The sequence below is a fragment of the Balaenoptera borealis genome, assembly GCF_965194805.1.
Source record: "Balaenoptera borealis genome assembly, chromosome: 4".
Taxonomy (NCBI): Eukaryota; Metazoa; Chordata; class Mammalia; order Artiodactyla; family Balaenopteridae; genus Balaenoptera; species Balaenoptera borealis.
This window is the reverse complement of record NC_138861.1, coordinates 47868469-47894159: the sequence shown is the minus strand read 5'-3', so window position 1 is coordinate 47894159 and position 25691 is coordinate 47868469. Positions and strand designations below refer to the sequence as shown.

The window sequence follows — 25691 nt, the reverse complement described above, 5'->3', positions numbered from 1 at the left end:
ACAAAAATAAACTCCAAATGGATTAAAGACCTAAGTGTAAGGCCAGACACTATCAAACTCTTAGAGGAAAACATAGGCAGAACACTCTATGACATACATCACAGCAAGATTCTTTTTGACCCAGCTCCCAGAGAAATGGAAATAAGAACACAAATAAACAAATGGGACCTAATGAAACTTAAAAGCTTTTGCACAGCAAAGGAAACCATAAACAAGACCAAAAGACAACCCTTAGAATGGGAGAAAATATTTGCAAATGAAGCAACTGACAAAGGATTAATCTCCAAGATTTACAAGCAGCTCATGCAGCTCAATAACAAAAAAACGAACAACCCAATCCAAAAATGGGCAGAAGACCTAAATAGACATTTCTCCAAAGAAGATATACAGATGGCCTACAGACACATGAAAGAATGCTCAACATCATTAATCATTAGAGAAATGCAAATCAAAACTACAATGAGATATCATCTCACACCGGTCAGAATGGCCATCATCAAAAAATCTAGAAACAATAAATGCTGGAGAGGATGTGGAGGAAAGGGAACACTCTTGCACTGTTGGTGGGAATGTAAATTGATACAGCCACTATGGAGAACAGTATGGAGGTTCCTTAAAAAACTACAAATAGAACTACCATACGACCCAGCAATCCCACTACTGGGCATATACCCTGAGAAAACCATAGGTCAAAAAGTGTCATGTACCACAATGTTCATTGCAGCTCTATTTACAATAGCCAGGACCTGGAAGCAACCTAAATGTCCATCGACAGATGAATGGATAAAGAAGATGTGGCACATATATACAATGGAATATTACTCAGCCATAAAAAGAAATGAAATGGAGGTATTTGTAATGAGGTGGATGGAGTTAGAGTCTGTCATACAGAGTGAAGTAAGTCAGAAAGAGAAAAACAAATACAGTATGCTAACACATATATACGGAATCTAAGGAAAAAAAAAAAAGGCCATGAAGAACCTAGTGGCAAGACGGGAATAAAGACACAGACCTACTAGAGAATGGACTTGAGGATATGGGGAGGGGGTGGGGTGAGATGTGACAGGGTAAGAGAGTGTCATGGACATATATACACTACCAAATGTAAAATAGATAGCTAGTGGGAAGCAGCCGCATAGCACAGGGAGATCAGCTCGGTGCTTTGTGACCACCTAGAGGGGTGGGATGGGGAGGGTGGGAGGGAGGGAGATGCAAGAGGGAAGAGAAATGGGAACATATTGTATATGTATAACTGATTCACTTTGTTATAAAGCAGAAGCTAACACACTATTGTAAGGCAATTATACTTCAATAAAGATGTTAAAAAAAAAAAAAAAAAAAAAAAAAAAAAAAAAAAGAAGCCTGGGATCCATGAGCAGTCACTCTCTAGGTACCCCCACCTCCAGGACTAGGCAACCACTAATGTGTTCTCCTTCTCTATAGATGTGCCTGCTCTGGGCATTCCAAGTACACAGAATCATACAATATTTACGACTGGCTTTTTTTTTCTCTCAGCATAATGCTTTCAAGGTTCATCCATACTGCAAGTGTCAGTGCTTCATTCCATTATTCCTTCCTTTTTGTGGCTGAATACTATCCTCTGTATGGATAGAACACCTTTTGTTGGTCTAGTCATCACTTTATCCTAACACCATTTAGGTTGTTTCCACTTCTGGCTGCTATAAATAATGCCATTTGGAACATCTGTGTAAAAGTACACATGGACCCAGAAGTGCATGTGCTGAGTCATATGTTCAACCTGTCAGGGAACTGCCAGGACCCACAGATGATTCTGATGTGACTCTCAGATGAGAATGAGGCTGAAGAAGATTAAACAAAGAGGTTAAAGAGAAATGTGAGAAGGTTAGGAGACATGCAGAGGGTTCATCAGAAAGGACCAGAAGGAAGTGGTCAGTGAGATGCCGAAAGAACCAAGTGAGGGAATGTAACAAGAAGCCCTTGACTTTTAGGTGGTGGCCAAGAGAGTTAGAAATGAGAAGCCCCTCACACAAAAACAGACACACACAGATCAATGAAACAGAACAGAGGACACAGAAATAAACCCACATGCTTATGGTCAATTAATCCACGACAAAGGAAGCAAAAATATACAATGGAGAAAAGAATCTATTCAATAAGCGTTGCTGGGAAAACTGGACAGCTACATGTAAAAAATGAAATTAGAATATTCTCCAACACTGTATACAAAAATAAACTCAAAATGGATTGAACACCTAAATGTAAGGCTGGAAACTATAAAACTCCTAGAGGAAAACATAGGCAGAACACTCTGACATAAATCACAACAATGTTTTTTTGGATCCATATCCTACAGTAATGGAAATAAAAGCAAAAATAAACAAATGGACCTAATTAAACTTAAAAGCTTTTGCACAGCAAAGGAAACCATAAACAACACAAAAACAAAACCTACAGAATGGGAGAAAATATTTCCAAACCACGAGACCAACAAGGGATTAATTTCCATAATATACAAACAGCTCATACAGCTCAGTATCAAAAACAAACAAACAACCCAATAAAAAATTCAGCAAAACTCCTACACAGACATTTCTCCAAGAAGACATCAAGATGATCAACAGACAAATGAAAAGATGCTCAACATGGCTAATTAGAGAAATGCAAATCAAAACTACAATGAGGTATCACCTCACACCAGCCAGAATGGCCATCATCAAAAGTCTACAAAAAAAAAAAAAGTCTACAAATACAAATGCAAATAAAATAAAATAAAATAAAATAAAAAGTCTACAAATAATAAATGCTGGAGGGGGTGTGGAGGAAAGGGAACCCTCCTGCACTGTTGGTGGGAATGTAAATTGGTACAGCCATTATGGAGAACAGTATGGAGGTTTGTTAAAAAACTAAAAGCAGATTTACCATATGATCCAGCAATCCCACTCCTGGGCATATATCCAGAGGAAAAACATGGTTCAAAAGGATACATGCACGGGACTTTCCTCGTGGCGCAGTGGTTAAGAATCTGCCTGCCAATGCAGGGGACACGGGTTCCAGCTCTGGTCTGGGAAGATCCCACATGCAGCGGAGCAACTAAGCCCATGCGTCATAACTACTGAGCCTGTGCTCTAGAGCCTGTGTGCCACAACTACTGAAGCCTGTGCACCTAGAACCTGTGCTCTGCAACAAGAGAAGTCACTGCAATAAGAAGCCCTCACAATGCAATGAAGAACAGCCCCCGCTCGCCACAACTAGAGACAGCCTGCACGCAGCAACAAAGACCCAACGCAGCCAAAAATAAATAAATAAAAATAAATAAATCTGTTTAAAAAAAAAAGGATACATGCACCTCAATGTTCATTGCAGCACTTTTTACAATAGCCAAGACATGGAAGCAACCTAAATGTCCATCGACAGATGAATGGATAAAGAAGACGTGACACATACATACAATGAAATATTACTCAGCCATGAAAGAGAATGAAATAATGCCATTTGCAGCAACATGGATGGACCTAGAGATTATCATACTATGTGAAATAAGTCAGACAGAGCAAGACAAATATGATATCATTTATATGTGAAATCTAAAATATGATACAAATGATCTTATTTACAAAACAGAGATAAACTCACAGACACAGAAAACAAACTATGGTTTCCAAAGGGGAAATGGGGTGTGCAGGGAGGGATAAATTAGGAGTTTGGGATTAACAGATACACACTACCGTATGTAAAATAGATAAACAACAAGGACCTACTGTATAGCACAGGGAACTATATTCACTATCTTGTAATAATTTATAATGGACAAGAATCTGAAAAAGAATATATGTATCTGAATCATCTTTCTGTACACCTGAAACTAGTACAACACTGTAAATCAACTATACTTCAAAAAAGAAAAAAGATATGAATAGCCCCTCGGCTTCTGATGGCACGAGAACAGCGCGCCCACCCAAGGGCAGACGGGGACTGAGCGCTGGGCTCCACCATGCAGCCCGGGAGAGCTCAACAAAAGAGAAGATGCGGCCATCAGGGGGCCAGGCGGGATGCCAGGAAGCCAGCTCTCAAGGACAAGTAAAGAACGCATCTCAAGGAGGGAGCGAGCCACTGTGTCCAGTGCCACTCAGGAGATGAAGGCTGAGACTCGACTGTCCCATGAGGCTTGCCTCTAAATTGGAGTTACGTTCATATGGCATCTCCTTATAATGGTGTCTTCCACATAATAACTCCAAGATAAATGAAGAAACTTGGAACAAGTTTAAGTTTCTTGAACTGGGGAAAAGGAAATAACAGTTACAGAGTATTAAAGTAAAAGTTAAGAGGCAGAAATAAAAGACAATAGCTCAACAATATAAAAATGTCCATCTTTCAGACTCATCTTCGTGGGGTTTTTTTTTCCTGAAGGTGTTTTTTTTAATTGAAGTACAGTTGATTTACAATGTTGTGATAGTTTCTGGTGTTTGTGGTTTTTAAAATAAATTAAATTGCATGCAGTCAGCATATATCAGATCACAGGCCAGGCAATAACACCAGTGCAATCTACATGGAATGAGAATCTTCCACTCTTCCTTTCCACCACAATAAGCCAAGGAAAGCTCTCACTAAACCGCAGGACACTGGACATGGGCCTGCTGCCCCTTACAGTCCTTTCCTCCTGAGCTGAAGCCCGATCATCAGGGCTACTGGAAGGCTGGTAACTGAGTGGCATTTTTTTGAATCCTTGCTTATTTTTAAACAAATGGAAAGCTAATCAAATCACCGCAAATCTTTTAAGTTTTATTTTCCTAGTTTTTTCCTACAGTCAGGTGCCCAATGAGAAGAGTCCATCTTGACTTCTAGAGATTAACCACTTTACTGCAGACAAATTAGTCAAATTTAGATTAGAATTAGTATATCAAAGAATCATGTCATGAAGAGTTACTATCAGCATTACCAAAACTAGGTATCTTTTAAATCTTTTTAATATAGAGAAGCAAGAAAAATGCATGTATCAGGGAATCAACCTTAAATTTTTTGTGATACACTGAACAAAGTCAACATTTGTCCTAGAAGCCTTAAGAAGAGGCACAAAACAGTAAAATGAAACACAAGCTTTGGCCCATGTGACTTTTCCTTCATAACTGAAGAAATAATCTCTTTCAAAATGGACAGATAAGGTATTTTATTGTCACAAAACAACTGTTGCTCAATGCCACCAAATTAGCTGCTATTACAGATTTTAGTGCATGTCAGTACTGCAGCAGGAATGAATCTTGTTTCTTTCAGGCTTGGATTTTTTTCTCTTCAAGTATCCTTCCATCTATTTTTCATGTTAACATGTTTGAAGCTTATTTAATCTTACCACTGAGAGTTCTGAGAGACAGCCAGACAGAACAATCCTCAGACAGTTCTAAATTTAGAAAGAAGTGGGTTCTTAAATGGTTTATCAAAATCAAGTTTGGGCTAAATGCAGTTTTGCATGTATTGACTTATTTACTTATTTTATTTTACTTTTATTTTGCCACACAGCCTGTGGGATCTTACCCATACCAGGGACTGAACCCATGCCCCCTTCAGTGGAAGCGCAGAGTCTTAACCACTGGACAGCCAGGGAAGTCCTATATTTAGCTATATTTTAATTTAAAGCCAGACTTACATCTCAGTTGCCTTTGAGGACGCAAAAGTTTGTAGATCTTTTTTCTTTTTCTTTCTTTTTTTTTTTTTTTAATGAAAAGCCTTCATTCTAGTTGATAAGAATTTGTGGATGACACAACTTTAGAAATGCGACTCACCGGTATGTTCCTGGTGGTTTTAAATTAGAGGAGTCTGGATGTGGTCAGCAATGAGCTATGGGGTCTCAATAGGGTCTCGGCCACGTAGAAAAGGTTTCCCGCCAGAAAGGTAATGGGCTGGGCTTCAGGTGGGGATGCGACCAGCAGTGAAAGGCCTTTCTATAAGAACAGGCTCCTTGTCATTCTCACCTGTGTACACGAGCAGGCACGTCAGGGAACAGACCAACTCCACAGCCAGGGTGGCCAGAATGAGGTCCAGGTACAGTGCGCTGGGCTCGGGGAAGGAGTGCTGCAGGCAGAGCAGGAGGAGGAGCGCCGTGCTGCCTGCGGGGAGGAGACGCAGCGTGGGTGCGTGAGCGGGGTGGGGCGGGGCGGAGTCCCCGATCCCACGCTGCCGCCGCTGCCGCAGCCCCCGCAGGGGTACCGCAAGGGCGCGGGCACCCACCCAGCTACGCGGCGACGAAGGAAGGTAGAGGATGGAAATCAAACACAACACGGCTAAGAGCAAATGATGCCCCATGACACAAATACGTAAGAATCTGGACTTTTTTAAAACTCAAGGAGTGAGTTTCTACGAGGACCCGGTGGCCCCTTCTGGTCGTGCAGCACAGTCAAGGACGAGGCGAGTATCCAGAAAAAAACCGGGGACACGCTGCTGACCTTGGACAGATGACCTAACACCTCCACTCCTCGTCTGAAAAATGGGGTGACAATAAATATGAGCTGTTTCCCCCCTGCTCAGCATATCCATTATTTATTTTTGAAGACCATTTTAACCTCATTCTGCACTTACAGTCTGAAGACTGTCAAAGAAAAGTTTAGGGGCAGAAGTCATTTGTGTAGTGTTTTATCTTAGAATTTCCTAAAACTAACATATCTATCCAAGTCTGATCAAGGCTGGGGAGATGCTCATTTGATTTACCTTCTGCTTCTTGGTACAAAGGGGTGACTGTGAGCCAAAGAACCCTGTTTAAATAACCTATCAGAAGTCCCTCTACACAAAGCAATGGTCCAGCACAAATCCCTAAGCCCTTCCCTTACACTCACAAATGTCACAGTGCCTTAGCATGTTGACCAATAGCTCAATTTATGAATTAGTTTTGTGTACAAGACATATACAACTTTACAGCTTTAGGGAGAGGAAAAAACTAGGGAAAAACCTCTGCAGGGAAAGTGAACACACAGTTTCCAGAGGATTTCTGATGCCCTGAGCAAGGCCTGTGTCACCAGTGTGGCAGGTCACAGGGTGAACTTGCAGGCTGGCAGAAGAGACTGCAGAAGTAAGACATTCCCCTGAATGATAAAGCACTGTGGACATCATGAGAGCACCCTGCCCAGCACCATGTCTCCAAGGGTCAAGTTTTCGCTTCAGTGAAAAGAACAACTAAATATGCAACTTGCTATGCAGCTAATAACATTTGATAGAGTTCAGGATGTATTTCGATCTAAGGAAGGAGAACAGATAAATCAGATACACATTTTCAACTTATTTGGAAGGAAAGCAAAGCCCCTTCTCCCATCTCCACAAATAAAAGTAAAATCAATTTATTTTTCTCTCTGCAGAGAATAACAAGCATCAGGATGAAGCTAACCATACCCAGCAATACTATCAACAGGCAAAAAAAAAAAAAGAATGGTTACACCCTTCGGATTAGCTGGAAGTTCTATATCCTCATAGATTTACCTTCTTTTTCTTCAAAAAAGACAAAAAAATATTTAAAGAAAATAGAAACAAAGTAAACACCTGCCCCAATTCTCCTGGATTTTCTGGGTCCTTATATGAGTAACTTAAAAGTGATGCCGTCTGTGATTAAACTGAGGGTCCAATTGTTTAGAAACAGATTGTGATTAAGAGTCACATGTGTAGCAATAATTTGAAAGTCAGAGGAAAGGCAAAGATTAGACAATCTCTTGGTGGGCCTCAAAAATACTATCTCCAGACCATCAGTGGAGAAACTGAACATTATTTTGGTCAGTATACAAATAGGTTTCTGCTTTTCTCTTTGTCAGAGGCGCAAAGATTATACGGACATCTTCTGGCCATAAACGAGTACTGCAATCAGCAGTAGAATGTAGAAACCGCAATCTTCCTCTGGGGGCAGTAAAGGCCGCCCCTTGGAGATGCTTCAAGACCAGCCATTCCAATACAATGCTTCTTTCACTGCAACCGCTGGGCCCTCCCGCTCCCATTGACAACCTCGCTGAGCAGATGAACTCACAGCCTGCCCTTTAAGAAAATGCACTACCAGAACACAGGAAAAACATTAAATTCTGTAGAGCTGTTTTTCTGGGGAAAAATTAATTTCTAAATTGGGTTCAAAATGTTCAAACATTTATTCTGGACTCAAATTGAAAAAGAGGGCTTTTTAGAAAAGGTAGAAACCTTGACAATTAGGCAAAAATACCTAAAGAAGTTCAGTTTAATTCCATTAAGCCTTTAAATTGTCTGCATCCTGGACGGACTTTCTGACCTTGCCTTCAAAATTGTTTTCCAGGTTTTCTGTTTTAGTAATACATCTTATTATATAACAGTCTTTCTCTTACTGCGAGAAAAGCACCGAGCTTCATTTAAAATAAAACAATTCCCTCTTATCCTACAAGTATCAACTAGCATCAGCTGTATATCTCCTTGAGATGAATAAGTCTGCTAGTATCAAAAGGGGGAAAAAGTCCACATTTCACACAGGGGTACCTTGCTCATAATGAAGGGGACAGAAAATGCTACCCCAAAATATGCCTCCTTTGTCTTAAGGATTATTTTAAGCTGATTATTTTTAAGAAACGGCAGACACAGATGAAGCTCTGAAAACCAGGTAGGAGTTACCTTTTACAAGAGACATTTACAATTATAAGGGAAATCTCCATTTGTAAGGTTATATCCCTCTCTGTACCAGGATGACTCTAAATCTCTAGAAACTCTAATCAATGCAGAAGGCAAGCATAACAAACTTACCCTTGTTTACTGTGCTTTTCCTGGTCACCTCCCAGAACTATCGCCCCTTCCCCAACCCTCCCCATCTTCTTTGGTCTTTAGCTGGAGATATTATTTAAGAGGGTGGCTTAGGCCACTGTGGAGTTACTCAGTTTTCCTGGGTCTCTCCCATGTATACAGGAGGTATAATGTTATTAAACTTCTATTCGTTTTTCTCCTGTTAATCTGTCTTTTATTGGTGGAATCTCAGCCAAGAACCTAGAAGGGTAGAGGGAATATTTTTCCTCCCCTACATAACAAATACAGATTTCAAAGGGAAATATAAGAAAAACTTCAAGACATTAAGGTGATCCTAATTTTAGTGGCCACATCACTCTCACAAAAATGAGAGCACGGGGCTTCCCTGGTGGCGCAGCGGTTAAGAATCCGCCTGCCAATGCAGGGGACACGGGTTCGAGCCCTGGTCCGGGAAGATCCCACATGCCGCGGAGCAACTATGCCCGTGTGCCACAACTACTGAGCCTGTGCTCTAGAGCCCGTGAGCCACAACTACTGAGCCCGTGTGCCACAACTACTGAAGCCCGTGTGCCTAGAGCCCGTGCTCCGCAACAAGAGAAGCCACCGCAATGAGAAGCCCACGCACCGCAACGAAGAGTGGCTCCCGCTCGCCGCAACTAGAGAAAACCTGCGCGCAGCAATGAAGACCCAACACAGCCCCCAATAAATAAATAAATAAATTAATTAATTTAAAAAAATGAGAGCATGTATTTGATTATAAAATCAAACTTAACATTTTCTTTCTGCTGTCATTTATTACACTCAAGCAAGCCACCGAATAGCTGAGTGAGACAACTGGGCTTACCAGTGGAGTGTATCATTAGCGGAAGGCTTTTAAGATGCCTTGTTGACCGGTAGATCTTGTTATAGCCTCGGTTTCTTACTTTGCTGTGGTGATACTGGATGTATCGTTCAAGAAGGAAATGCAGAATCCACAAAATCACTTTTCCGAGGATTATGACTGTCTGAACTTTCAATGGGTTGGTATAGTTTCCTGGGCACTTGTCTTCAATTGGATTGGGGTAAGAACAAAGCACACCTGTTAAAAATGCTAAAATAACAAACACAATCTGGTGGAAAGGAAAACAGTAGAATTAATATTCAATATTTGGATTTAAGAAACAATAATGACCATCCCCAGCACATACTCTTATACCTATGACTTTCAGTATCCTACTTTTATGAGTTTAAAAATACTTTCTTTTTGCCATTTTTACAAACTTTTTAAACAGATAATCTGGAGAAAAATTTGCAGAAAATTTGGGAAACAGATAAAATCACAAATAAGAAAATAAAAATCACCCCAAATTCCATCTAACAAAGATGAGTACTTAATGTTAAATTCAATTTCCTGCCCACTTCTCTTTTATTAAAAAGAGTAAAAAGTTAATTTAGCACCTCAAAACTAACTAATAAAAATCATGAATTAAAAAAGTTTATTTCTAGCTTCAGTTTTAAGAGAACAAGAATAACTATCCAATTAGATTGACAAAAATTTAAAAGATTGATGTCAACATATGGGCAAACAGACAGCCTCATAAAATGCTGACTGGTCTGGGAAGTGCTGCCGAAAAATAATTTGGAAATATCTTGACCCAGAAATCCTACCTTAGGACCCTATCACTCAGAAGTAAAAGCACAGTACCTAGGATATATGGACACATATATTTACTGCAGTGTTCTCTGTATTTGAAAAAAACCTGCAAATTGCCCAAGTATATGTATGCATCCATAGCAGAATATTTGAATAAATTAAGGTATACCCACTCACATAATAGACTGTTATTCAGCTATAAAAGAATTAACTAGGCAACTTCCCTGGTGGCACAGTGGTTAAGAATCCGCCTGCCAATGCAGGGGACACAGGTTCAATCCCTGGTCTGGGAAGATCCCACACGCTATGGAGCAACTAAGCCCGTGTGCCACAACTACTGAGCCTGTGCTCTACAGCCCACGAGCCACAACTACTGAGCCCTGGTGCCACAACTACTGAAGACAGCATGCCTAGAGCCCGTGCTCAACAACAAAAGAAGCCACCGCAATGAGAAGCCCATGCACCACAACGAAGAGTAGCCCCCGCTCTCGTCACAACTAGAGAAAGCCCAAGTGCAGCAACAAAGACCCAACACAGCCAAAAAAAAAAAAAAAAAAAATTAACTAAAGCTCTATGTATTAGTTTGGGTGGATATCTATGACATGTTAAGATTAAAGAAAGTAAGGTGTAAAGTAGTAGTTCAAAGTGTGGTCTCCAGGCCAGTTAGAAATGTAAATTCTCAGGCCCCAAATCAAAATCTCTGGGGGTGTGGCCAGCAGCCTGTAGTGTAATAAGCCTGCCAGGGTGTCTGGTGCATGCTCAAGTTTGAGGAACACTGCTGTTGAGTAATAATTACCGTATTATCCAATCTTCTCTTTTTTGGAAATGGGGGACATCCTTTTATAACGTGGTAATCTTTTTGTATACATTTGTATGAACTTAACAAAAGACACTGAAAGAGATACAGTGAACTGACCCCATTTATTAACTCAGGGAGAAGGGGCGAAGCAGAGAAAAGGGAAGATTATATCTTTGTATACTTTGGTAATGTTTTACTTGTTAACCATAAGGCAGTATTATTCTGTAATTTTTTAAAAATCAAAGAAAATTTTAAATGCTGTCATTAGCTTCCATCACCAAGCATCCAATAGCAGCCAATCTTAGCGTGTAATAAATCTATTTAAAATTTAAGTGGTTTGTCAAGAGCAGTAATATTTGCTACAGCAGCTCAAGATGCACATCCTCATAAAGCAAAAAGTGGAAAAGTCAACATATTCCCTCTACTGTAATATACTGTACATTGAACCCAACTGATCCATTTTATACAAAGTAGCATATAAAGACATTAGTTTTTCTTGTTCTTTAACGTAAGATTTTCTTAGTCCTAAAATTAGGGCAATCAATCCCATAGTATCGAAGGCAGGCAATTTAACGTAAGAAGTTTTTTTTAAGTGGTGTGTGTGTGTACTGTACATACATAAAGAGTGTTATACTCTTTATATAATTTATAATTATATAATTTATAAATTATATTAATACAAAGAGGCACAAGGAAAGAAGCGCTTCAGCTGCTATCTGGGGATCAGGAAGCCATGGCAGAATCAGGCCACTTATTAGATCTACATGAGGAAAACGGGTGCACCTCTGTCCTCAATGCACTCAGTCCTGAGTGCAAGTCTTCCACAGTGCACCTCACTGGAGCAGCAGCTGGGCCAGTCCTCAGCCACATCCACCCTCCTCATGAACACCCAAGGAGTGGTGAGAATCTGCCTTCTTTTGATCTTTCACATTGCAGCAAAGAACAACTACAGCCCCTAGTGTTTGAGACTGTAGTAACCAAAATGAGGAAATAATTAACAGACTTGGAGCAGAGCCCCCAGTAAGCCTACAAGACCATTCATACATGTGTCTTGTTTTGTTTTTATGACGTTGAACTTTATTTTTATTGAGGGATATAATTGACATAACACTGTATAAGTTTAAGGTGTGCAATGTGTTGATTTGAAACATTCGTATATTGCAAAATGATGGCCACCATAGCTTTAGCCGACACCTGTATCATGTCACATAATTACCATTTCTTTTTTGTGGTGAGAGCAATTAAGATATCTAGTCTCCTAGCAACTCTGAAATTTATATTAGGTTGACTATAATCACTATGCTATGCATTAGATCTCCAGGATTTATTTATCTAGTGATTGCAACACACATTTTTAAAAATCCCCAGACATTTGTAATTTTTTTTTTTTGACATTTGTAATTTTATCATATAAAACATGGGGCAACAGTACACTGATTTCTCTGCTTAACACTATTTCCTAGGTGTAAATAAATAGATAAATTTCCATGTCAACATATATAGATTTATCTGTATCTTTTTTTGTTTTTATAACTGAAAAAGTAATACATGGTAAAAAAAAAAAGATTCAAATAGTACAAAAAGTAAACATTAAAATATATTAGGTGTCCCTTCCACTGAGGCGCTCAGTACAACTAGCATTAAAAGGGTCTTGTGAATGCTTCTGGAAATATTCTATCACAGAATACAGGAATAAACGTTAAAAGTTTCCAGTACCAATTCCAATGTGTGGGCGGGGGGAGGGGATGGCGGAGTGGGGTGGCAAATCTCTGACACCAACTGGGAGCTCAACTGGTGAAATGGGTGTCTTGATGAAGACAGCTCAACTCAATTCTGACACTACCTGGAGAGAGCATCAGATCCCATGGGTTAAAGGCTCAGTCCCACAAGACTGCCCTCACTTCAGATGCTAACTGCAAGTCCAGGTTGTTACCAGTGCTTCTTACCCACTGGCTACAAATCAGAGGTTCCCACAACCCCCTCCTTGGACTTTAGACACCACTTACAAATCCAGGTTGTTACCTGCACTTCTGACTGACAGGCTATAAATCAGAGGTTCCCATCAACTCCTTCTTGGGTTCAATTAGTTTGCCAGACTGGCTCACAGAACTCAGGAAACCTGTTTACTCACCACATTACCAATTTATTACAAAGGATATTAAAAGATACAAATCAATAGCCCGATGAAGACATACTTCCTGCCAGTTCCCAAACAAAGGAGCTTCTGTCCTGGTGGAGTTAGGGGGCCTGGCAGGTGGTTCATAACAAGTGTTCTAGCTCACCAACCTGGAAGCTCTCTGAACCCCCTCCTTTTGGGTCTTTATGGAGGCTTCATTACATAGGCTTGGTTGATTAAATCATTGGCCATCGGTGGATGATTTAACCTCTAGCCCCTTTCCCATCCCCAGAGGCCAGGGTTTGGGACTGAAAGTTCCAACCCTTTGTTCCTGCTTGGTTCCCCTGGCAACAGCCCCCATCCTTAGGTGCTTTCCAAAGTCATCTCACCAACATAAATCCAGCAGTGGTGGAAAGGGGTTGTTATGAATATCAAGACACCCATTTCACCTTTATGACTTTGAAGCGATTTTAGGGACTGAGGACAAAAGACCAAAAATTATAACAAAAGATGCTCCCATTGCTCTTATCACTCAGAAAACTCCAAGGGTTTTGGGAGCTGTGAGCCAGAAACCATGGATGAAGACCAAAGACATATGAGAACTATATTTTGATCATCTGAATGACCAAATATATTTCTTATAAGTCACAATATCACCTATATACACAACATTTCTCTCAACACCCTTTTAAAATGTACAAATAGGAACATTCTATACACACCATTGTAAACCTCATTTTTTTCCATTCAACAATGAACTGTGAAGGGTAATCTAAATATATACACATCCACCCCAAGTTTCTCCTCGAAGTTTCTCTTTTAATATTGTATAAGCATTCCTTCATAAGGACAGGACATACAAAGCATCTTCTGGGTGGTGGCAGTTTGTAGTTTCTTCGTATCACAGACAACATTGCTATCATAAACGATATCCTTACATGTGTGCAAATATGTCTACAATAAATTATTTGAAGTAGAGATATGAGTAAGAAAGTATGCACACTTTAAATGTTAATAGATACAGCCAAACTGCCCTCTGAAGAGGTTATAAATTTTTGAAAAACATCGCCTTTGGATGGATCACTTTCTCCCAGTTAACTTACATGTATCAACAAGAGAAGATTTGCAATGATGACTGTAGGAAGAGGGTGGAATCTGGGCCTAAAATGAGCGTGTAATGAGTGATGTGGGAGATGCTGGGTGTCCAGAAGGGGGTCATCATCAATACTTTGGATGAGATCCAAGGAACCCTGAGGTGCAGAAAAAAGGAAGCAAGCTATAATCACCACTCTCTGGATTATGTTTCCAAGACAAATCTACTAAACTATAAAGATTTAAAATTCATTACACAAATTATAGACAAGAAAACACACTCCCTACCTAAAGCCAATTTTGAAAAAATACCATAAACTTCTTGATGACTACTGTAAACAAACTGGTAAAAACAATTATTAAAACAAGTAGAAGAAATCTTAATTCTTTATCTCCAAATGAGGTAAGACATGAGATTATGTATAAATAATCACATTAACTATCAATTATTAATCTCATTAATCTCAAATAATTTTCTTCAAGCCCTCAAAACTTAGATATTGATTTATTTAACATTATATATATATACACACACACACACACACACACATATATATATATTTACATTTTTGGCTGTGCCGTGCAGCATGTGGGATCTTAGTTCCCTTACCAGGGATCAAACCCGTGACCTCTGCAGTGGGAAGCGCAGTTTCAACCACTGGACCACCAGGGTAGTCCCCAACATTATTTATATTATTGATAAAAATAATTACATATGGTTGCAATTCTTAAGCTATATCTCGGTGTTCCACAAAATTTTGGAAAGCTGGTTGAGGCTTTACTAAGAGGTCTTAAACTTACAATCATGAGAGAAATATGTTAGAGTGTTAATAGATACAGATCACCCTGATAGACCCTCCAGGAGATTTCAGTATGTAGATACCAGATTCTCAATGAAAACAACTAGCTGCAATGTCACTGAAGTAGCCAGCAAAGGCTGAGCTGCAACCTCAAAATCTTGCTAGTCATGTTTAAAGTTAGGGTCTTGACAGGAACAGCATCTTAGGTATCTGGTGCATAAAACAATCTCTCCGTCTCAGAGCCTTACTGAAAACTGTTACATATAAGGCACTGTTCCTGAGATAAAAGAATATAAGACACAGTCCCTATTCAAAAGGAGATTATATTTTCATCAGGGAGGTTAGGATAAAGGCATGCAGGACTGAACAATATAAGAATGCACAATAGAATATAGTGTGTGGCATATTATGGGGCAGTACATAATAAATTAGCAAATGAATAGCACAAATGATGCAAAAAATTTAGGTTAGATAATTGCACTAGAACAAGAGGGAAATGAAAATTTAGTGGGAAAAGGCGAAGCCTGAGAATTGGATTTGGAGATAGAGGATATGGGCTCTTCACTTTGGAAGGGGTAGAGAGGGGGACCAATGGTGTAAGGGCAGGCTGCTGTGCACCAGGATTATAAAGATAACACAGCGATCTGGGAAATGACCAGATCTGGAATGGGCTTCTCGATTTCCACGCCCAGGCATTCAATGCTGCTGCAATTTTTTTAATTCAATGCTTAGATAGCTTCCTGTTTAGTTTGCCATAACTCATGGAGCAATTCTGATGATTTCTATTCTCTTCCAGACTCCTCTGCTTCTAGCTTTCTCAGTTACCAGCTGTCCCACCTTTACGGCTCTTCCCTTAACTAATGTCCATGAACCTCTCCAGGCCATCCTTCCAGCCTCTGTGCCCATTCATCCCTCCCCACCTGTCAAGTGTCTGTCTTAGCAAAAATGCTGCCTTCTCTGATGCCTCAATGCTGTTCCAACTGCCTTTTTCATCTGACATTGTAGTTTTTATTTCTGCAAGTTTGAGTGGGTTTATTTTATATCTCCCATGTGTCTTTTTAACCTTTGGAACATACAGAAAACAGTTATAATAATTTTTTAAAATGTCCTTGTTTGCTATTTCTAGCATGTCATTTTTTAATCAGTTTTAATTGACCCATTATGTCATATTTCCCTGCCTCTTTGCATGCTTGATCATTTTTTCCACTTTATTGAGATATAATTAACATGTCACATTGTGTAAGTTTGCATACTATGAGTTGATTTGATACACTTATATATTGCAAAATGATTACCACCATAGCATTACCTAACACCTTCACTAAATCACATAATTAGCAATGCCTGGTAATTCTGGCCTGGATGCCAGACATTGCAAAATTTACCTCTTTGGGTGCTGGACATTTTTGTATTCCTATATTATTGAGCTTTGTTCTGGGATTCAGTTAAGTCACTTGAAACAGTTTGATCTTTTTGGTCTTTCTTTTAAGGTGCTTTCTTAGGTGGGATCATACCATGTTTGGTCTAGTGCTAGTTATTCCCCACAAGTGAGGCAAGACCTTTCTGAAAACCTAATACCCTGTGATTATGAGGTTTCCAGTGTGGCTGGAAGAACAGGCACTATTCCCGGCCCTGCATGACAGCACTGCTCCCTCTAGTCTTTCTGAGTGGTTTTTCCCCCAGTCCTCAGGGAGTTTCCTCAGAGGCACGAAGAACAGGACTCAGCTGAATACCTGAGGGGACTCTGCACCTCTTCCGAGCTCTCCCTCTGCGCCGTGCTCTCCTTTCTGGGTTCTCTGTCTTGTGAACTCCAGCTGCTTCGGTATCCCCAGATTCAGCTCCATCTCCTCAACTCGGGGTCTACTGAAGCCCCACTTGGTCCCCCTTCCTCTGCCCACCCCGAAAACTCTCTCAAGGCAGTGAGCTGGGGCCATCATATGGCTCATGTCATTTGCTTCCCATCTCTCCAAGTTCACTGTCCTTCATCGCCTGATGTCTATGATCTCAACAAGTGTTTTTTCATATATTTTTTGTTTTGTTTTGTTTCGTTTTTTGGGGGTTTTTTTTGCTTTAAAATATACTCTTTATTTTTTTCTCCAATTATAAAAATAATACATTATCCAAACAGACAGCTTAGGGAGCACAAAAATCCACCCAGGAAAACGACAACAAAAGCCCCTCCATCCCACCAGCCAGAGATAAGCGCTGCTGGTGTCTGTGACAAAGGCGCACCTGAGGCCGTGCACCGCGTACAGATGATGCCTTTTAAGTCCAGGCAGAAGACAGAAGAACTCACACTAGAAGGAAGGCTGCAGTAAGGCTCCAAAGTTTCTGCACATAGAACGGTGGCCTTAAAGTCTCCTCCCCTTGACCATTTTTGATGCTGCAGAGCCCCACCCACCCGGGAACACAGGAAGAGCACGTCCCAGCTCCCTGGGGACAGGGCTGGTCTCTCCTCCTCTCAGCCAGACACCCACGTCCATGGCCACATGAGATGCCCCAGGGCTCCACGGGGCATAGCGGGGACATGCAGGCAGGGACCCCGAGACTGTGGGTGCGACCATGCATTCCAGAGCGGGCACCAGGAGACAGGGCTGGAGTCCCAGCTCTGCCGCCCGCTGCCCTTGGACCAGGCAGTCTCTTGGGCCTCAGTTTCCTCGTCTATAAAATGGGAATAACGCCTACCTCATGGGCTCTTGAAGGGACTAAATAAAACATGAGAAGGTCACAGCACTGGCATATCTCAAGGGTCAATAAATGTCACAGTTCCCATCACTCCTTCCCATTAACCTGCTTCGTGTCAACCCTGTGGCTCTCATTTTTAAAAAAAACTGTCCCTCTGAGCGCTGACCAAAGCCCGGGGGGTAAAGGGGAGGTTTATCCTATCCAGAGCCAACCCGAGTCTAGATCCAGCCAGGCCTGCCAGGTGACGAGAACCCGTGAGCCAGGGGCCTGGACCCTGGACCAGAGAAGAGCAGACTGGTGAGGGCTCTGCCAGGGCCACGTTCACGCTGCAGAGCAGACAGGGCCCAACAAAGGACGGGCCTGTGTGGAGGGGTCCCGTGGTGGGGCGGCACCGAGGCTACCCGGCAGACCTTGGGGGAAGGAAGCCCTTTCACCGGCCAAGCTGGAACCCTCCCTGTAAAACAATGAATCCCCCATCATTGTTTTGCCTTTAATCACATTTTTAAACACTTGACATACGAACATCTGTTCCCTGATGTTTTGTCTTTGTGCGTCTGTCATCCTCAAAATGAAAGTCCGGAACCTTCTGCACTAATTTTAAAGTCGGGCTGGACGTTTAGTAATGAACAAAGCTGCTTAAATTTCCCTCTAATTCTCTCTAAGTCTTCATGAAGTTTATCATAAGTAGGGTCATCATAGGAGAATTTCTGAATCATTCCAATCAACAATTCTAAGACCTTCATCTTTTTGCTGTCTTTCTCAGTGGCGTAGCGGTGCAGGAGACATTTCCAAGCAAAAGCAAAACCCTGGTACCACCCGATCTCAGATCCGATTCTAGCTCCATGTAACGTGCCGTACTGTCTTCCTTCAATCATACCCAAACTACTTCCTTCTTCATAGCCTTCCTGATAACCTTCCCCGTGAAACCACTTCTGGGGAGGTGAAGTCCACTTCCGGGGGTGGCCGTGCCTGTTTTTTCGTATATTATATACAGGTTTTTGGTTCTTTCAGGTAGACGGAAGGACAAGGTATCAAAGTGGTTCGAATAAGGTGTGCTTCACAAGGGCAGGACTCTACATTATACTATGTTCTTTGTACCTTTAGTACCTGATACACAGCAGGTACTCAATATGTGTGCTGAGTGAATGAAAGACGGCCCAACTTCTTGAACAGTTGGGATCCGGGAACTTTTTAAAAGGTAGCATTGAAACCCTGACTGTAAGACAATAGTCTACTTTATCTCCCACTCGTTCCCTTTCATGCACCTTCTCCTCTAGCCTGCATGAGCTTTCTGGAATGCCCCACAAATATCTTCTCTTATCTTTTTCAGAATACAACTCATCCTTCAAGGTCCAACCAAAACTTATATTCTCTATAAAACTTGTCCTGCCAAGTGTTTTCTTTCTACTTTAAAACTCCTAAAAAAGTACTGCCCATAATATTAATTTGGAATATTTCTTATGCTGCCTCGTATTGTTTCCTTTATGTGTATGCCTTTTGTTTTCCCTGACTACACTGAAGGGGCTGGGGACAACATGGTTTCTATGTCACTTATTCAATGTTCATGAAATACAATGTATTTGGTGACTACATCAAATACACTGCCCTTTGGAGCCTCTAGGAAATGTGGGAAAACCATACAAACAGCACCCTCTGGAACTCACCATCTGCAAGTGAAGATAGCTGTTGTTTTTTCCATACCATCTCCTCCCTCTTCTTTTGTGACAATAGCTACTTCCTTTGGGGACCCAATGTCTACCTCTGCATTAAGTCTCAAGGGGAACATCCTTTGATGCTCTTCACCCTCCTCTGGCCTGGGGTGGTCATGAAACCAAAAAGGGCTGGGCCAATTCAACTCTCTCTCAGAGCAGCAAAGCAAACGGAGTCCATGGTTGAGGCGATCCATCCCAGGACAGATTCTGAAAGGACTCCTGTGTCTCTGGATCCCTTGAGCTGCCCTTGTTTGGATCCTTTCAGAGGCCTAGGTGTTCATCTACCCTATATCCTTTCACATAAATCCTTTTCTTCCTTAAAGTAGCCACAACTGGTTCACCCACTTGCAAACAAAGAACCATTAACTAAAAAGCCTTTGTCTCTTTTAACTCATTTAGGTGTCTGGGCCTAAGACATGGCACACAGTTTTTAGCTTTCTACTGAGTGGTAGAGACCATATCCACAAAATACCAAAAGCAGGCGACTTGCTCAGATCTAAAGCTATGTAGCTATTGGTGAAACATTACTCTCCAACTGTTTGGTGAAACAAATTTCTAGGGTTGTACTAATCCCAACGCTAAAAGCTACAGAGCCAAGAACCCTGGGGCAGCTTAGCACCAACCAAGAAGCATTTACTGCACACATTTTGATGAGTCTCTAATTTTCCTCGTACTCATTTTCTCCACACATTGTCAGTTCATGAATCTCACCCTTAAAAAATTTAGAAACAATCAGTTTTTCTTTAAATACATATGAGTCTCAAATCTACTTCCAGGTGTTACAGTTAGCTTTCCATGTTCTCAACTGAAAAAAAGATAGAATTTTTTAGTCTTATCATTAGAAATTGTTCGGTCTTTATTTAGTCAAGATAACTGAACTATAGTCACTATTTGCACAAGAATCTAAGGTCTTGTGTAGGGCTGGAACTGTGTTTCATGTGTCTTGCCTGATGCACCTTCTTCAGTGGTAGGATCACAGTAATATTCCTATTAATCTATTAACTCAAATCAGTGCTTTAATATAACTATCAACTTTGCATTTTTCAATTGCAAGAATTTTGTGCCAATGAGCAACCCAGTTAATTTTGGGCACAAATACATGCTTTTCCTAAAAATGTTTTAATACATTTAAGCAAAGATTTTTGCAATTACTCTTCACTCTGTACACTATATACACTGTAACTAATGCACTGTTTTTTTAGTAATCTGGTTTGGATCCAAAAAAGTAAAGAGATTTAAAAATCCCTTCACTCCTACCATGCCCCGGTTCAAAACATCACATTGTTTTTCTCCAATGTGGGTTTTCGGGTGATGATAACGACAGGTCTGCCCGCGGGACGCCGCAGCCGCTCCAAGTCACAGCTCTCAGGGCCAAGGCCGGGACCCAAGAGGAGGAGGACTCGCCCCTGCGCACGGGCGTCCGAGCGGCCCCGCTCCCGAGGCCACGCGCGCACCTAGGGCCGCCCCAGTTCCGGAACCCGACACGCGTCCGCATGGGGCTGCCGCCCGCCCGGCCTTCCGCCGGGAAAATAAGCCCGGGGCCAGCGTGGACCCCGACACCGCCCCGGTGCCTCCTCCCACAACCCCGCGCCCGGGCAGCCCCGCGCAGGAGGCGCCCCTCCAGCCAAGGCTGCCAGCAGCATCCGCGCACTCACGTCCTCCATACTGCCCGCCGGCGGAGGCCGCAGCCCTACCGCCCAGCCTTCGCACCTGCGCCTGGCACCACCTTCCAGGACCCGCCCCGGGACCCGCCCCTCGCTTTCAATTAGCCGAGGCGCAGAGGGCGGACCCCTCTTCCTCGCTCCAGGGCTCCACTGCCAGAGGCCTTCCCGGACCCGCCCCCTCGCTTCCGATTGGCAGAGGGGACAGGATGGACTGGCCTCGCCTCTCGCTTACTATTGGCAGATGCCCGACACCTAGATCCGGAATGGCCGAGGAGGAGGGGGACGTTTTACTCCCTGAAGACCAGCCTCCGGCCACCGCTGCCTCTGGGAAGGCTGCAGTGCCTGGGGAGCCCGCAACCTGCGCTCGCGTCCTAGGTTGGCCGGAGATTTGGGCACTAAAGGATGCGTTCCAAATCCAAGAATTGAACTGTTTCTGGCCGCCACTTGCTTCTTTGTAAAACATTAACTTTTCTCGGTCTTGCTTAATTATTGTTTGCGGCACAGCTCCGTGCACAGAACCAGCGGTGGAATCCCAGGTTCCCATTCATAGCTCAAAATTCCACCTGCAGAGGGACACGAACAGAATAAAGACTGATTTCTAGGACATACAGTTTTCACCAGTGGGACAGGAGGCAATAAGGAATTTTTAGGGCTTTCTCTCTCTTTTTTTTTTAAGTGGAATTGAAAAAAATTTTTATGACATTTTTCTGAAAATACACGATCGTTGTAAAAATGTAAGGAAAGTAAAATTTTCTGTTAATACCAGTCCCTATGCTGATACTACAATACATACACTTTCATACTTTTTAATGCTTATTTGTACATTGTGTATGTTGTAATCTTGTTTATACCGTTGGTGAAATAAAATCATTTAAGTAGCAGCAAAGAAAAAGATGGTGTAAGACTCCACTTGATCTTTAAAATCTCATGAAAATTTTAAATCTTTAGAATTTCCTGAGATTCTATGAATTATTTCTTAAGAGCCTTGTCTAAATGTGCATTTCCCCCAACATTTTATTTAAAAAATTTTCAAACCTAGGGAAATGTTGAAAGACTAGTACAGTGAACATCCAGGTACCCTTCACATTGATTCAACAGTGGTTAGCATTATGCCAACAGTTAGTTGCTCTGTGTGAGGGTGCGTGCTTGTGTGTGTGTCACACATTTTTTAACTGAAGCATTTGAAAGTAGGTTGAGGACATAATGAAACTTCATTCCTAAATACTTCATTGCCTAAAAATAAGGACATTTTCCTACCTAACTACAATTATATTATTACACTTAAGAAAACTAATAGTTATGCCATATTTGCAAGAAATTTCCAAATTGTCCCCCAAATGTCTTTTTTGCTGCTTTTTTTTCCACCATCTAGGATCCAATCAAGGTTCACACACTGCATTTAGTTATTATGTTGACATGTATTTTAACAGGTATAGTAAACTGGTTAAGCCAGGGTTAACTAATTCCAGGGTTCTGGAATTAGTCATGGAGGTTTGAATTCTGCATCTTACTAAGGGTGTGATCTTTAAGTTCTCTAGGGCTCAGTTTCCTCACGTGTAAAAATGGAACTGTTACTATTTCTAATTTCAGAGAGCTATTTGACTAAATGAAATATGCATGTAATGCTCTTGTACAGGGTGGGCTCTACAAAGCACCAGCAAATATTAGTCACATTTTTGTCTAATTCAGGTTTGTTGAAGCATTATTAACATACATAGTCACTGTTTTAATAACACATTAAAATACTGTTATTCAAATAGTTCAGCAAGTCTTTTTTCCAAAGGTAAACATTTTTCAAAATAAAAAAAGTTGGGGGTGTTACCAAGTCCAAGCTTGTACTGCTTGCTGCACAGCAGGCCAATAAATCGAGAGACGAGTTGCTGGGGCAAGGAACACCAACTTTATTCGGAAAGCCAGCCAAACAAGAAGATGGTGGACTAGTGTCCCAAAGAACCATCTTGCCTGAGTTAGAATTCAGGCTTCTTTTATATTAAAAGGGGAGGGAGTAAAATCAAACACTTCCTGGTTCCCATCAGCCTCTGGAGGGGAATGTGTTAATTTCTTCCTGCCTGCAGTCATTCACAGGTGGGCCTGGTCAGGATGTTTCCTGTGAGCTAAACAAAGGTATTTTAGCTTAATGCTCATTACCTGGGAGGCAGGGTTCCCAGAGATGGGCCATTATGTATAATTTAAGCTTATAGGCAACATCCCTTTAGTGATTAACTTAGAATACAAAGGTTCTTCCCTATTACAAGGGGACAAAGATGCTGGTGTACTTGATAGGTTAAAGGACTTGCTTACACTTTAGGGTAGAAATAATCTGTGATTACCCAGTATAAACCAGAGGGAGTAATGGTCTTAAGAAATAGAATTCTGAACTTCATGAGGTTTTATTGGAGTGGGTTGGTGGGGAGTGAGGTTGTCAGGTTAGGAGGTGTGCTTCCGTAGGAGACCTTGACTTCCAGGAATAACAGTGAGTGGGGGAAAGTGTGCTCTATGGAAAGGTAAGAGTGAATATTCAGAAGGAAGAAGTAGAACAGGTTTATCTTTGCCTCACCAATTTGTGTAGGCCTAGACATGCAGGAGTAGGTGCTATGTCATGTTTACTGTGTCCGGGCCAAAAGTTAGAAATAAAGAGAAATATATAATTGCCACTAAAAGTCATCAATATCCATACTAAGAATACAAGCAGAAACAATGGGTTAGGTACAGGAACATGGTTCTGTGGAATTCTGTCCGAAATTCAGTCTCCAAATGGTGTTTTTATAGAACCAAACGCGTATATGATAGGTATGGGGAATTAAAACTTATTCATCATCAGGAAAGATTATTAAAATCTCATGTCTACATAATGCTCTAGCGATAGACAAAACAAGTTAAATAAACATAGCCCTATGAAGAAATTATATTTATAAAAGTGTCTGACACTTCTCTTTTGCATGATTAAAATATTTTTGGTGACGATTCTTGCACTTGTTTACCTATGAGGAGTAAGAGGAGAGCAGAGAATCTGTCTTTCGGCTAAACAGTTCACCTGGTAAAGATTCAGGTCTGAAGTGCCATCTTTCCTATGAGTGTTGTCACCATTTATACAGTTCCAAGCACAGTGCTTAGCCCCTATCACAGATACTACAGTGTTAATAATATCTCATTTTTTCCAACGTCAAAACACGTGTCCTTAATTCACTGTAACTTCCATTTGTCAATTAAAAATTAATGTTGATCTAACAAAGAAATGGAAAATTTTACTCGAACCAAAGTGAGGATTATAAGGCAGGAACAGCCTCTCAGAAAGCTCCAGAAACATTCTACCCATTAAAAGTCAAAGCACAGTTACATAAGGTTTTGAGACAGAGAGTTGTCCATCAAATGACGTACATATTACTGACAGTTTACACAATCCAGGTGTATACATACAAAGCGAGTAGTGGGTCATGGGTCACTGTGGCCCCTTACAAGATTAAGAAGGAACGTTATCTTTTAAGGAGTTGTCTTGTTGGTGCTAGGAGAATGTTGCTCTTTATGGTTGAGCAGGTATTTCTGCCAATGGGGAGGTTTGTTCAATGAATAATGCAGACACACAATGCACAATGGGGGGAGATAGGAGGCCAAAAGGCAGAGAAAATTTTTTATGCTTAAATTTTTCTTGTCTTGCCATCAAATATGAACTTTATTTCACACATTTTTCAGCCTAATATATCTAGTATCATGTATCATGCAAACGATAGGTGCCTAATTAATATTTATCATTGATTTTAAAGTGAGATCTCTTTACTCTCTTTCACAATTGTGACATTTTCACAATTCTCTTAAGTTTCCCCGTACCTCACGAATGCACATATTCCAAATTCTGGCTTTGGATAATGCTTTGTAGTTAAGTTTCTCTTAGCTCCCCAGAGATGTGTCACTGAAATTTTCCCTTTCAATGAACAGTCAGAAAAAGTAAGTCAACAGTTATTTTAGTGTGTCAAATTATTTTTGGCTTATGTACTTTTTCTAGAAAACGTTTTCCAGAAAGAAATGTAAGGATATTGTGAGTAATTGGAAATATTCCACAGTTTCCATTTATTTGTTCCATAAATGTTCATGTCTTTCAGAGCACTGTGTACCACAAATAGAATCCAACTGCAACCACACACTTCAAATTTGGGTGAAAATGGTCTATTAGAGGTCCTCAGAACCAGTGAAATTTCAGACATTATCCAGTACTTCCTCCCACGTTATTGGTTTATGTTCTCCAGGAGTTCTTGTGCCTGACGTTTAAAAACACACTTGTTTTTGAAGACAGAAAAAATTTATTTTGGTTTCACTGACTAATTCGAGAGTGGGAGAAAAAATTTGCTAAAACTTCCAAAAATAATTTGTCCTTGGATAGACACCAAATATGTGAAGTTTTAGACCAGAGCCAAAATTTCCCTGAAAGTTTAGAAAAAAACTTTTACCATAACTCAGGAAGAAATGAATTTTGTAACTTTCATGGAAAT

At 41.0% G+C, this 25691-nt stretch overlaps 1 protein-coding gene and 1 long non-coding RNA gene across 4 annotated transcripts in view; both read right to left on the bottom strand.

Annotated features, from left to right (window-relative positions):
• TMEM192 (transmembrane protein 192) overlaps positions 1-21336 on the bottom strand; it is a 30127-nt gene extending 8791 nt beyond the window's left edge. Inside the window, exons 1-4 of one of the 3 annotated variants that reach the window (XM_082391191.1) lie at positions 21199-21334; positions 14358-14504; positions 9551-9815; positions 5946-6080 (exon numbers count right to left, since the gene is read on the bottom strand). In XM_082391191.1, coding sequence (XP_082247317.1) covers positions 5946-6080; positions 9551-9815; positions 14358-14504; positions 21199-21207 — 556 coding nt within the window. In that variant the 5' untranslated portion in view covers positions 21208-21334. Of the gene's footprint in view, positions 1-5945; positions 6081-9550; positions 9816-14357; positions 14505-20800; positions 21101-21198 lie in introns of those variants that run through there. The other 2 variants (XM_082391192.1, XM_082391193.1) reach the window with 2 other exon arrangements.
• Positions 1-25691, bottom strand: part of LOC309628314 — an 882984-nt gene that overhangs the window by 168715 nt on the left and 688578 nt on the right. The gene's annotated exons all lie outside the window — the stretch shown is intronic.